General features: G+C 34.2%; 2 protein-coding genes across 2 annotated transcripts in view; both read left to right on the top strand.

Moving 5' to 3' along the window:
* Positions 1 to 6,786, top strand: part of batf (basic leucine zipper transcription factor, ATF-like) — a 9,960-nt gene extending 3,174 nt beyond the window's left edge. Inside the window, exon 3 of the mRNA XM_052585562.1 lies at positions 5,708 to 6,786. Coding sequence (XP_052441522.1) covers positions 5,708 to 5,911 — 204 coding nt within the window. The 3' untranslated portion in view covers positions 5,912 to 6,786. The remainder of the gene's footprint in view (positions 1 to 5,707) is intronic.
* Positions 6,787 to 9,834: 3,048 nt separating this feature from the next.
* Positions 9,835 to 15,000, top strand: part of LOC127984289 (adenylate cyclase type 3-like) — a 15,175-nt gene continuing 10,009 nt past the window's right edge. Inside the window, exons 1-3 of the mRNA XM_052586868.1 lie at positions 9,835 to 10,435; positions 11,696 to 11,845; positions 13,592 to 13,725. Coding sequence (XP_052442828.1) covers positions 9,917 to 10,435; positions 11,696 to 11,845; positions 13,592 to 13,725 — 803 coding nt within the window. The 5' untranslated portion in view covers positions 9,835 to 9,916. The remainder of the gene's footprint in view (positions 10,436 to 11,695; positions 11,846 to 13,591; positions 13,726 to 15,000) is intronic.

Genomic DNA, 15,000 nt, shown 5'->3' with positions numbered 1-15,000 from the left:
CGTTTGGATCGCATATGGCTTTTAGTCAAAGCCAAAACCCTCTATCACTTTCATTCAGCATCTGTGTTATATGGGTGTTTCCCTCTGCTATTACTCATGTCCTTTCACTCCTCTGATCGAAGCACATGCTGTTCCAGGAACTCAGCAGAACAGACCCACTGCAGTAAAGCTCATCTTTACATCAGCTTCAAGAATAGATCCTATACTTCTAAAAATAAAGGGGGTTTTCACAGCGATGCATTTTTGATTCTTCTTTATGTGAACAGATCTTAAAACAAAAAGAATTTGTATCTCAGTGTGAAGAACATTTTAATCATCTGAAGAACTTTCTTGTGCAACAAGAACCTTTTGTGCATTTGAAAGGCTCCATGGATGATAAAAGGTTCTTCATAGGACCATCAATGCCAATAAAGAATCTTTATTTTTGGTTGAATTAAATGGATAGTTCAACCAACGATTAAAGTTCTTTGTTCACTGTCATGTTGTTCCAGACCTGCGTGACTGTTCGAAACACAAAACTAGATGTTTTCATTCATGTTTCTGCAAATTCAAATTTTGAATGTCACGTTCCATTTTGAGCCCTGTTAACACATCAAACACAGTTTGAAAATGAGTATATGAAAATATGAGATTTGAAAGCTGCGGCTGAGAGTATATAATAATTGAATGAAAACTTCAGTTGTTGGCTTCAGAAGACCTATTATAGTCAGATGAGACACCATATTGAATTTAACATGGATGAAAATGTGGCTTTAAAGGATAGCCTTAGACTTTATGAGATCAAGATCATTGTAATCTTCGTAATTCACTAGTTTCAAAAGAGTTTTATAGAGTTTTTGTCTACTAAAAATCTTCATCAGCTGAACTATCGGTATGTCATTGAACAACAGTAAGCTACAATTCATTAAACGCACTGTACTCCTATCCTTCACAGCCTTGTTTTCATTCCTGTCAAAATTTTATATGGCATTCCCAAAATTCTCCAAAATTTCTCCTTTTGTGTTGCACTAAAAAAATCTAACAAATTTGAAACAACATGGGGATGAATTTTAAGTTTGGAGTGAACTACACCTTTAAATTCAACAGACTTCTACACTCCAAAACAAACCTGAGGCATTACCCTTTCAAAAGGTACTAATATATACACTTTGGGCCTGTTTATACCTGGTCATTAATGCGTTTTAGCTGTTCGGATATCAAACTAATTTGTTAAAATGTTTCCATTTACACTTTGCCACATAAATGTGCCATCGCAAAACGGATATAAACCAGATCTTCAATTCCCACACTATATTTAAATTTCAGTTCACTTCAACGAAATCAAATATAAGCTTTGCATTTAATTAATTATGAGCTCATTAAAATATCAAAGTCTGCAATAGGAGAGCTCGCAACATCAGCACTGGAAAGACAAGTTTGCACTTTTACTTTTAACAAAGACTATAGAATACCCAAGACATGACACTCGTATAGTTTTGAATGGGAAAAAATGCTACGTTCAATATGGCCACTGGCTTTCTGAATGAAAGAACCAATCATGAATCTGTACAGTCAGTGCAGCTGCCGTTAAAAGTCCTGGACGCTATACAAACTTAGGACTGTGCATGCACACTGGTTGATCTAGCCTGAAAAAATATGCTATAATGACACTATCTGAGCAAAAGAAAAAACATTTATGACAGTTTTTGTCAGATTTCTTTGGTGACAACTCTTGTGCAGTTTAGTCTAGAATGCAGCCCATACCTCCTCCTGTGGTATGAGTGATCATATTTATGTCCGCTCTAATGCGTTTCAGAGGACATATTCAGAGAGGGTTGATGAGCCCTGCTTTAGGTACTAATATGTAACTATGTAAAGGCTACTTTAGCAAAACAAGGCACAACTGTGCATTGTAATAACACAGTCACAAAAGAATCACATTAAAAATTGGCATGTTAACGTGAACGAACAGTGCATACTGACACGGTCAAATTCCAAGTGTTCTGTTTAAAGACTTTTAGCACCTTTGGTCTTCCATATAGCTGGATTTTTCTCTGATATACACTCGAGTACAAAGACATTTTTTATCACTCATAACCCATGGAGAGAAAAAGCACAAAAACTTAAAATATATGAATATTTGCATTGTGCACGTGCTGAGCACTCCTTTCGTACAAGATATGAAATGTCAATTTTGAAAGGCTGTGCATTTGTCTGGGCAGTGGGCACATACGCTAAAAATCTAATTATACTTTAAGGTAAATATGTACTATTTCGAGGAAAATAAGCTTTTAGCTTTTGTTAGTGTACTTCCCCTCTGACAGCTTCATAGTCTACTTTTTTTGAGAGAGAGAGAGAGAGTATACTAGTCATTGGAGTGGATTCTGCTTGAGAATGAGATCGGGTCTGATTTACAGAAAATGCACAGATGTCAAAGAAAACTGAAGCTTTTTTCTCACAGAAAGCAAGACGTTTGATTAGCTAGCTGACCTGCTGTCAGACTCCTGACAGCCCCCGCTGCAGTTCTCAGCATCAGTGATCTGATAAAACACACACATTGACCTCATGCGAATTCCCTTGAACTGAACTGGTTAAACGCAGAGTGGGAGATGCTGTCCTGACCGGCACATACCACTTACCAGGAAACACATATCATTACAAGTTTGAGGTTGCATAATTATTGAGAAATGCACATATAGGTCACACATAAGCTTAGCTGAGTGCTTACACCGACTATGCTTAATTAAACACATAACATTTGATCAAGTAACGGTCATGACTCTTGTGTGTATCTGGTATTATTATAGTGTGTATTAATATTTTGAATAGCATTTAATTTTTATACTCTTAGTTTTAGTAATTTAGTTTAGTCGTTTAGTCATTTGTATTTTTTAATATTTCTATTAGATTAGATTAGAGAAAATTTATTTATGTAAGACAGCATTCAAATAAGTTTTTCTTTTTTTATCAAATACTCATATTTTATTTGAGTTCAGCTTTATTTTAATTAACAAAAATTTAATTTTTGTTTAAGTTAACAATAATAATCTATTTGCATTTTAAAATGAAAAGTGAAGGAAAACCCCAGTAGTTAAAAATGTTAATTTTGTGTCAAAAAATATTTTTGTCATAAATAAATAATAGTTAAATAAATATTATTGTAGTATGTGTATGAAGAAATATTATTTCAGTCCGTCTAATACAAAGTTTCACATTTAACTCAAAGTGTTACTTGCAATTTCTTTATGATTAATTGTGAAATTTACTAACAATTTCTATTTCTACAAAAAACAATTTCAGTGCTTGTGTAAATTCACTGTACATATCAACATTACAGATTATTTTTATGATTAATTATTCAAATCCAAAGATATGAAATATCTTTGACAAACAAAAACAAGTCCAAAGTTGAAAATGCTACAGAGGAAACTGATGCACCTATTCTGTTTAAGGGAGACTGTTCTGAGTTCAGTGTAGTATGTGGTTTCGCTCTTCACGCTTAGCTCGATAAACAGGAAGCTGAAATTTCCCTCCGTATGACACGTTTCCTGTAGTGTCTTCTCATGCTGTGTTTTTTAGTTGAGGCCTGCCTGAGAAACGTGGGCTGTCAGGGGGAGTGTTCAGCTGTCATTTCTGGTAAGGTGTCGCTATGGACCGTGGGCAGATAAAGTTGAATGACGCTTGTCAGAGGGTTTTTACCCTAGAGTGACTGGAAGGCAGTGGAGCAGCTAGTCGTGTTGCAGAATACAGGCCGGTGACGCCGCTGAGCGGGAACCATCATGACCCCCAAGAGTACCTAAACATAATGCCCACTAAACATATGTATGCACTCATCTATTTCAAGTCCATTATTATTAGACATGTGGCCAGTTGAAATTTTACCTTTGGACATTTATGTAGCTATATCAGAGTTCAATGCAGATGAGTCATGGATGCTTCCTCATTTGTTTCACATCTTGGGGGCTCTTTTGGGTTTTAAGATGTTTTATTTTCTCTAAAAGTTCTTTTGAAACATCATGCATTTTAAAAAGTGCAATACAAATACAAATGACTTGACTTTTGAGCATTTTATAAATATTTTACATACTGTGACAAACCTTAGGTTAACAGTTGAGATGTTTCGCAATAGACAACCAATTAGTAGCAACTTCATTAATTATTTATAAGATTTGACAGTAAACTGAATATTTTGAACGCTTTGTTTCAGAGACTGAAAAAAAAAATCAAACTTTATTTAACTCACAAATCTGTAAATAAGAGCGGTAACATATTTACAAATCTATAGGCATCAGACAACCAGTTGTAAACCAAACACTGCTTACCTCATAAATTATTCACAGGCTCTGTAGTCCTATGCTTTGTTTTGTTCCAGCTTCTCTCTGAAAAAAAAAATGCTATGGTAAACATTTTCACAATTGGATTATCATGCAGTTATCAAAATAGGTTCAATGCCTGTTTGTCCATTCAGAATTAATGACCTCATGAATAGATAAAGAAGAACGTTACAACATCAGTTGTTTAACAACAGATGACCAATCATAAACCAAAGAGTTCTTAACTCATGAACAACTACTTACCTAATTGTGAAAATATTTTTCATAACATTTGATATTTCCATTTATCTTTCAGTCTCTTACAGATAAATGTGTGTGAAACGTTTGTGAAACATTCTGTGACTGTCCAGAGCACATGAATAATTAAAGTAGGCTACTTGCCTATTCGACCAATCAGTGTTATTGACTTTATAAATATGTAAATAGGAACGTTAACGGTTAACAAATGTACAACTTGAAATCTTGAATATTCAATAACCAGAATTACTGAGGATTATAAAAAGCCCACAAGTAAGGTAGAAAGTTTATAACTGTTTATAACTGTGAGGACCTCTAGAGGACGAAACTTGAAATTCATGTCCTGCAGAATGTATAATGTAAAAAATTATTATGTATTTAATGGTAAATAACTGTGACAATGCTACAGTAAAAACCTTTTAAATGGTTAACAGTAAGTTCCCCTACTATATACACTGTAATATACTCTAATAGACATTTCATGTATTTTTAGGCTAAAATACCATTTTTGAAAGTTGAAAAAGAATGTATAATTTACAGTGAAAACCCCGTAAACTGACATTCCCAAGATTCCCTGCGTTGCTTTTCGAATTTGATGTTTTTAAAAAAATATATGTTTCTTCTTTGTTTTTTCTTATCAGTTATGTTTAGTAGGGTTGTATGTTACATCTAATGTTGTTATATTAATGTTTATTGCATATTTCAGTTGCATGTATGTCACCATTATGGTGTTTAGTGTTTGTGCGAATGACATTGTGCGCCCTCTCTCACTCTATATATTTAATAATCTATTAGTATTGGCCTTCTCAGCTTGTGGAAAAGCTGCTTGTGGTGAGCTTTGGTTCATTGTGGCTTTCTCATCACCACCTGAATTTGATTGTTATCAGTATATATTATAAAGGTACAAAACAGATTTCAGTACTAGGTTGGTATATTAACATTATATAAGTTAATGAATAACAGTTTGTAACTGTAAATTTAAGTTAAATCCGCTAACCCCTAAAATGTTGATACTCAATTTTTAGGGTAAAATTCTGGCAACCACAGCTGCCAATTTCTTACTATAAATTTTACAGATTTTGTTTTTTGTTACTGTGTACATATTCTTCAGGAAATGTGCATTATTAAATGTTTTTTCTTTTCTGTTCGTGCTCTAGGAGAGTGAGAATTTGGAGAAGGAAAATGCGGCACTCAGGAAAGAGGTGAAAAGACTCACAGAAGAGGCCAAGTATCTGTCCACGGTCCTGAGCAACCATGAGCCGCTGTGCACGGGCCTGAGCGGTGCGTCTCCGGAGCTGCTGTACGGCGCTCACCACGGCGCGTTTCACCAGCATATCAGCGTGCCGCACTACCCGCTCTGACCTGCAGAGAACGCCGCAGTTCCTCATGGAATCACCTGTGAGCGACAGTCAGTGAACTTTGGTTTGAGTCATGAACCACGTAACAGAGACATCAGAGGGCACTGAAGTGATCTTACAATCTACTGAATATCAGAGAACAAAAAAAACAAAAGCCCCCAGATGTAATGTAATAATTTTTGTGGCACTGATATCTTAATATCATTTTTAGTTTTTTTTCTTGTCTAAAGTAAAATAATCCCAGCTCTTGAACAAAAACTCATGTCTGTAAAATGCAAGCATATGTAGAGTTAAACGTCGGCTACTTGCAAAGGTGCATGGCAATGACACAATGAATGTTTTTAATTTAGATTTTATTAGAAACCACTCTACTGATTCATATGATCATTTATTTTATTCTATTTCTGTGAAATGTTTATAAGATGACTGGATTCTAAGAAAAATGATGTTGATTGTTTTTCCTGTTCACAGATATTATGTGTGAATGTTTTTCTATTATGACTCATTTACGATGTTGAATTTGTCAAACATTCTGAATGTACTTTATACAGAATTCTAGTGAGTATTTTTATTCTAAACCCTTTGGGATATTCTAAAGTTGTACAAACTACTGCGTTAGCCTAGGCTATATCTCAAATGTGGAGGAAGTAAAATTTATATCTGTGATCTTCTGTGATCACCTGTGGAAAAAAATAAACAAAAATGTGTAAAATATACAGAAACTTTCAATGAATTGGAACGTAATGTCATCTCTGTTTCATTATCATGAAGAAATCTTGTAAATGGTTCATGTTCTAGACTAATATAATGCATGAAATATTTTATTTTCAGAAAGCACAAGTATGTTTGGTCATCCTAATAAATACATCTTTTTAGAATATTTTTTTACATTTTTTATTATCCAGTATCTATATTAAACTTAGCCCGCATTTTCTTGTCTTCTCCCCTTTTCCATATTTTATTCGTAAACTCAAAATAAATTCTGACCAGTGATTTCTTTCCTAAAATCTCATACTATGAATACAAAGGCACTGGAAGAAGATATAAAATTAAATCACATACAGTATAGTAATTGATTGTTTTAAAAAAATGTGTTTCATCAAACAATATAGGTCTACAACAATATACATCTTCATCATGGCCAGGTCTCACTGGAAGAAGAGATTGTGATGTCTCAATGGGATTTTCCTGGCTATATAAAAGATAAATAAATGATATTGATCTTGAGACTCCACACACCTTGCTCTGGGTGTACAACAATACACAATAAAGCTCTATACAAATGAATCATCCATTCAATCATATTATGTGGCATTCTCCTGTTTACAAGTTTTCCTCCTACAGGTCACATTGTGTTAAAAAAAATCTAATCTGAGAGTTTGCTGCCCCCATGTGTATGAGTTGCCTTGAGGACAACAACTCCATCCAGCATCCCTGCAGAGGATATTAACTTTCTTAATTGGGAAATAAAAGTTAAATGTTTGCATACAAACAAAACAGCACTATTTCCATTCATGCTGACGCAGAAACATACCTGTGAAGTATGATAAAGTGTGAAAAAAGGGCCACCAGAGGGAGCAGACCACCAGCATGGAAATGAGGAATACCTTTGAAATACTACTGAGGCTTGAATAATGACTCTATGCAAAAACATTGTAAACAAACAGGAATAAACAGTACTATTGCATGAACATAAACAGTAGCCTTAAATATGTGGATCATTTCAACATATTTTAGAATGGAAAACTTAGTGCGACAATATATTTCTCTAGTTCCCTCAGGCATGAACCTTTTACTCACAAGAGAACACACTGTAGCAACCTGGAAAGAGTTTATGTTTGGTTACAGCAACACTGTCTCAGAGAGAGAGAGAGAGAGAGAGAGAGAGAGAGAGAGTTATTGTTTGTAGATGAGGTACAGTGAGGATACTGACAGTCTTACATGAAGGTTATTAGAAAGCCTTCGGTGATATATGGATTGTTTACCAAACCTACAACATGGAATATCTGCCTTTAACAGAAGTAATTGTAAATATCACTTAATATTCAGTTAATTTCAGTACTTTAGAATTTTATAGCCTTTTTTTTTTTAGAATGTAAAGACATATTTGTATTTTGCCACAATAACAGTGGTAGCATACAAATCAAGTCTCCACTTAAATCAGGTAAGATGCAAATTTGTTCATTAATTTTTTATTGGTCAAATGGTATAACATTGAAAGATTTACTTTGTTTTATCGTTAATGTTATAATCAGAATTATTTCAGACAAAAATAAATTTGTAGATTATTTATATATTTAATGTTTTTAATATTTATTTATTAAGCTTGACAGCTGTAGTTACTGTTGTATGGCAAAATCTTTGTAACAATTCTTCATATATTTCTATTTCTATATATATAAATATGTATATATATATATATATATATATATATATATATAAATATATATATATATATATATATATATATATATATATATGTATGTATGTATATGTATATATATGGTGCCTAGCCTAGATAAATTTGGTTAATGTGACAGGCAATAAACAAAACAAATCCATCGACCAGCGTTCTATTGTATTTCTATGGTTACCTGTTGAGGCGAATGCTATTTTTTGTGAACTTTTTGAAGGCGATCATTTTTGTAAATATGCACATCAATTAATAATAAACTAAATCAAATAAATTTTATGTGTAATAAATCATAATTTTATTTTAAATTATTTTTTTTAGTGTTAGCTATCGTAGGCTTGCTCAAGATGACTGCTGACATTAGGCATTATGTAATGTATGAATGACGTTTAGTGCTGCCAAAGATTAATCGCGATTAAAATAAAATAAATAAATAAATAAATAAAATAAAAGTTTTTGTTTACGTAATATATGAGTATGTACTGTGCATATGTGTTATGTATGTATAAATACACACGTGTACATATTTATATATATATATATATATATATATATATATATATACATATGTATATATGTGTGTGTGTGTGTGTGATTTAATTTATTATATATATATACACACACACACATTATCGCTCTCAAATGATTAATCGCAATTAATTGCATTTAATCGCATGTGTATTCTGTGTAAATGTACCTCTTTCCCCACCACTGACGAGTTATCTCGTCATTTAGAAGACAACGCTTCCCCGCCATCGATGAGGTTTTACGGCTTTTTGTGTTTTTACTGTTATACACTCGGGGGCGCTATTACAAATCTTCTGAACGAGTACAATACCTCCCGAACAAAAACAAACATTAACAGGACAGAGAAATTAGCGATTTCTTATGTAAACAAATGCATATAAAACAATTATGCGGTATTGATGGAAGTGATTCCCTGAATTTATGCTTTGATAATCATACTGAATATTATCCATAGTTTTTGATAAAATGCGATTTTCTCAACTTTTTGCTCAGAATTATTCATTTTTTATGAAACCTACTTATATTCAAGTGTTGATAAAAAAAAAACAATGCTTTAAAATATATACCGTATGTGTGTGTATTTAAATATAGACCTACATAATTAATAGGCCTGTACACAGTTTACACATAGCCTACATTTTATAAGCGACTGGATAAGATGAATCGTTTGACAGCACTAGTTTTGATATCTTCAAATTTTAACAAAATATTAAATAAATAAGGAAACTAAAGCATTAATTCGTTTCTGTTCTGTTATTGTTGCATTTTTAGGATGTGGGAGAGCAGTTCGGGATGTGTTCGTCATGGAAACGGAGCCTGGGATCGTTAAGGAATGACAGACTGAATCTCTCCGGTGCGTTTCTACTCAAACCCGAGCGGAATAAACTCGGACAACCGTGACGGATCTTCAACAGACGGCAGTATTACACGTCAAACCTTACTAGAGCTCCAGTATGTCGGTGAACGGGACTCAGGACGGGCCGGTTACCGTAACGGAACCGCACACTGGCGGAGGCGCGCGCGAGATAAAGGCGGCGCGTGGCGGCTCGCGCTCTCTGCTGCGTTTCATGCGTCTCAAGTTTACACCGGAGTCTCTGGAGAAAGTTTATCAGACGTATTTTCTGCGGCAGAGGCAGGAGACGTTACTGGTGCTGATCGTGTTCGCGGCACTATTTAACGGTTATGTCGTCATCATGTGCGCGGTGGTTTACTCTGATGATAAACTGAAGACGCTCGCGGTGGCGGCAGGTGGGCTCGCGTCGGATATTCTGCTCTATATTTTGTACCGGTTCCGTTTGCTGCCGGAGTCCGTGACCCGTGTCCTTGTGCCGTACGCGCTCTGGCTGCTCATCACGATCCACGTGCTGTGTTACTTCAGTTTGAACTTCGCGGGATTTTACGCGGCCGGTGACACCGTTGGATGGCAGACATTCTTCCTCTTCTCCTTCTTCCTCACGCTCCCGCTGCCTCTCGCGCCCATCGCGCTCCTGAGCGCGCTCTCGTGCTGCGCGCACACGCTACTGCTGGGATTCACCGTAGCGCAAAGACACCAAGACAAACTACAGTTAACAGTGCTGATCAGACAGGTAACACACACAGTGTCTCTGTGAATTGTGGGGACTTTCCATAACTTAATTTCTGAAAATCATACTTAAATTGAGTTGATTATAATATCTAAAATAGTATTTCATATATTTAATATTTTATGAATGTGTTTTATTTTGAATTATATTTGAATTATATTTTTTTTACTTCAATTTTAAAATAAAATTTGTAGATATCTTTCTAATTTATTTATGCACTACTACTGGTCAGGGGTTTTGTTTTTATTTAAAGAAATTAATACTTTTTTTTTTTTTAGCAGGGATGCATTAAATTAATAAAAAATGAGATTCAATGATAGTAGCTATTTTATATAATATTTAAACAATATAATTTTACATTATATTATCATATAATATTTTATTTTCAATTTCGTATGAAATTAGATTTTTTTATACTATAATTTACAGATGCACTACAGGTCAGAAAGTTTTTTATTTTTTATTTTAAAGAAATGAATAGTTTTATTGAGCAAGGACTCATCAAAAAATAATCAAAAGTGACAGTACAGTCATTTATAATGGTACAAAAAATGATATTTCAGATATATGCTCAAATAGGAAAGGAAATGACGTGTGTACTCTTACCCATACTCAGAATTTGTGCTTTGCATTTCACCCATCCAAGTACACACACACAAGCCGTGAACACACATCCGGAGCAGGGATTGTCCCCCCACCAGATTGTCAGTACAGAAACTCAAACCCACAACCTATGGGTTATAAGACTCTCTAACCATAAGGCCACAACTGCCCCAAAAATCCTTAAACAATAGTTTGACTGTAGTAAACAGTCAAACTGTTTTCAACAGTAGTAAGAATTGTTTTTGAGCAGTAAATCAGCATATTATCCTGATTTCTGAAGGATCATGTGACACTGAAGACTGGAGTAATGATGCTGATAATTCAGCTTTGATCACAGGAATAAATTACATTAAATTACAAAAAATGTTTAATTGTAATAATATTTCACATTATTATACTGTATTTTTTAGGGATAGTCTCCAAAACTGTAATGCATGACAGCACAGGGTTGTGGGAGCAACATCTCACGTGTTTCATGTCATGCACATTGAGCTCATGGAAGGATCTGATAGGATGATTTCACACTGATGTCATGGGTCAGACTCAGTCACGACTCAAAAACATCCCTCATTCTATTTTCCATGTAAATAAAACCATGTTCGGTGCAGCTGGAGTGTGTGTATTCTCACAAAAGTGACGTGAGTGTGTTATTCCCCATAGCTGGTGGCGAATCTGATGCTGTATTTTGCTGCCATGTTTGTGGGCATGATGTCATATTTCATGGCCGACCGTATATACCGCACAGCGTTCCTCGAGGCCAAACAATCTCTGGAAGTCAATCTTACGCTGAAGGAACAGAGTCAACAACAGGTACATGCACAAATGCATTCCCAAATACAAATTTTCTTTTGAATGAAAAAGGATTTTAAGTGCACCGGATGCTTTTTGTAGGGATTTTGTGCCATGTGAAGTGTGTGAGTAATGAACGCACCGAGATACTCTAATTGGGCTCAGTGGTGGAGCTCTGCTCTGAGGCCCTTGTGTCCTGTTACCTGTTATTGGCACATCTGAGCAGAACTAGAGACAAGGACACACTGTACACACACACACACATACACACACACACACACACACACAGAGAGAGAGAGCAGGTGTTCTGTTGTCACTCTTATTGCAGTAATGAAGTCAATCCCCAGGCTACTGTTATTGTGACAGCAGCAACACTAAAGACCCAAGAGCCCAAATTTGCCACCACACATTATTTTATGTTGGTCACACAGTACATACTAAACCTAGTTTTATGATCGGTTTTATATATAAACATATATCACTAAAGTGCAATACAGACATTAGTTACATTGACAAAAAGTAACATTGATTTGCATAAAGACTGATATATTTACTAAACAATTAATTTGAGGTCTGCACAAAGACGTATATAATATATTATATCATGCACAAATGCTTATTGAATGACTTATTTAAGAGCATAAAGACTACTGATTTAATAATTATGAAAACCCTTATGACATAAAAGATAAACAGAGGTCTTACGGGTTTGGAACAACATGAGGGTAAGTTATTAGTGACATAATTAATAGACAGGACAATATTTTCAAAACAGCCCCACTATTTGCTAGTTGTCAACAAAAATTAAAAATTATACATCTTCTGAAAGCTGAATAAATAACCCTTCCATTGATGCATGGTTTGTTATGATAGGACAATATTTAGCTGAGATACAACTATTTGAAAATCTGGAATCTGAGGGTGCTAAAAAAATCTAAATACAGAATTTTTTTTTAATTTTTTTATGCATTTAGCAGACACTTTTATCCAAAGCGACTTAAATTGCATTCAGGCTAACAACTTTCTCCTAACGTGTGTTCCCTGGGAAGTTATCCAGATGAATTCCTCCTAGCTTCCATGGCTTTACTTATCAAAAATGAAGTAAATATCTTCATGGAACATGATCTTTACTTAATATCCTAATAATTTTTGGCATAAAAGAAAAATCAATAATTTTGGCCCATAAAATGTGTTTTTTTTTTTTTTTTTTGGCTATTGCTACAAATATACACCAGCAACCTAAGACTGGTTTTGTGTTCCAGGTTTACATTTATGCATTAAGCAGACTTGCTATTAAGTGTTAATGGAATCCTTGCTAACACCAGTCTATCTGTACAGCAGTTTCTGTCAGCATCCCTTTCTCATGTTGTCACCTGGTCTCCAGAGACCCTATTAATCCCAGAATGCCATAGAAGCAGTGGGGGCTTCTGGGAGTTGAGTGCATCCAGCCAATCAGAGCAGGGATGACAGGTTTAACTCACTATGGCAACGGCATCAAGAGACAAATGCGCTCTGCGATCAAACTCCCGAAATCCCACATCGCTCTTCTGCTTGTAAAACTAGAGCCAGGACAATATTTCAGACTTTAGATACACCTGTTGAAGCTCCACTAAATTAGAAATATACATTTGAATCTAGCTCTGATGAATATTCATAAGATAAGACATTGCAATTCTTTATTTGTTATATTATTGTTAATAAAAGTGCATAATCACAACCATGTAGATACATATTTTTATATACTATATGTTTTTTGTGCGTGTATAGGAGGAATTGCTGTTGTCCATCTTGCCGAAGCACATAGCAGATGAGATGCTTCAGGGCATGAAGAAAGGAGCCAATCAGAAATCAGATGCTCAGCAGTTCAACACCATGTATATGTACCGCCACGAAAACGTCAGGTAATACACTCAATCTAACTGTCCTCCACTCATGGGTATCCTGTCTTCATTTATTATTAAGTACTTCTAGATTTTGATTCACTTTTGAGTTTGTTCACCAAAAGATTCACTCAGATTTGAACATTTACTCATTCAATATATACCTGTATATTTGGCAACCAACTGTTGGCTCTCTTTTTTTATTGTCTTTTTTCTCTGTCACATATCTTAGTAATACTCATAACTTTCATATTATTTGAAAACTTAAAGCCTCAAAATTCATCCTGTGAAAACCATTTTGAAATCGGACATTGCATTACCATGGAAAAGGTACTTTAATATCTTTTGGCAGTCTCCTTCCCTTTAGTGGGAGGAGTCAGGTCAGGTGTCATATCACAAAAGGTATTATGGTCTTTTAGAATCAAAGCTTTTTATAATCTTGACAAAATGCATGTTGTTGGAAAGGTCTGAGTCTCAAGATTCCATATTTGGTGGTTATTTTATGATAGATAATAATGACAGAGATATTTAGACATTTGAGACACAAAAATGCATGAAAAAATTCAATGGGGTTTTGATGGCACCCAGTGGTTGTTTGTGATATAACACCCTAAATAAAATCTCTAGAACCTCAATTTTTTTTTTTTTACATCAACTTCAAATTTGGAACATAACGTATTTAGACATGAGGCTTTCATTTTATAGCAACTTTGGATTCAAAAATATTTAGAAAAAGTTATTTTATATAAAATAAAATAAAAATGGTACAGTGCAGTTTCTTAACAGTAAATTTAAAGTTCTTTTACTTTTTGATACTTTAATATTTTGAAATGATTCCTGCAATAATCTGCAGATTGTCTTCTTAAATAGAGTCTAACCTTAGGTCTGTATTCCTAAGCAACCATTAATTAGAACAATTTAAGTTTGAAAAGTGCACTTTTTACATCTATATAAAAAAATGGGTGGTGGCATTTAAAGGGTTAATTGAATTAACTCGTTGAATATTTGATTGTTCCACAGATAGCCATTATTTTTAACTGAATAAATTCAATTGTTTTCACAATTAAAAGATTTACGCTAATTCTAATCTATTTGTATGAATGCATTTTTATTAAATATAATAAAATATATGCAAAGTAATTTATAAACTGCCATGATTTTTTTGAGTATAGAAATCTTACCTTTTTCTTACCTGTTTAATTAATGCATGATTTAAAAATATGCTTCACATGAAATATATTAGTGTGCTTGTTTTAAAATTGGGGTTATGTATTTAATATGCAAATCAAATACATA

The sequence above is a fragment of the Carassius gibelio genome, chromosome B20, assembly GCF_023724105.1.
Source record: "Carassius gibelio isolate Cgi1373 ecotype wild population from Czech Republic chromosome B20, carGib1.2-hapl.c, whole genome shotgun sequence".
NCBI lineage: Eukaryota > Metazoa > Chordata > Actinopteri > Cypriniformes > Cyprinidae > Carassius > Carassius gibelio.
The sequence above is the reverse complement of the archived record's forward strand: the minus strand, read 5'-3'. Positions and strand labels throughout refer to the sequence as shown.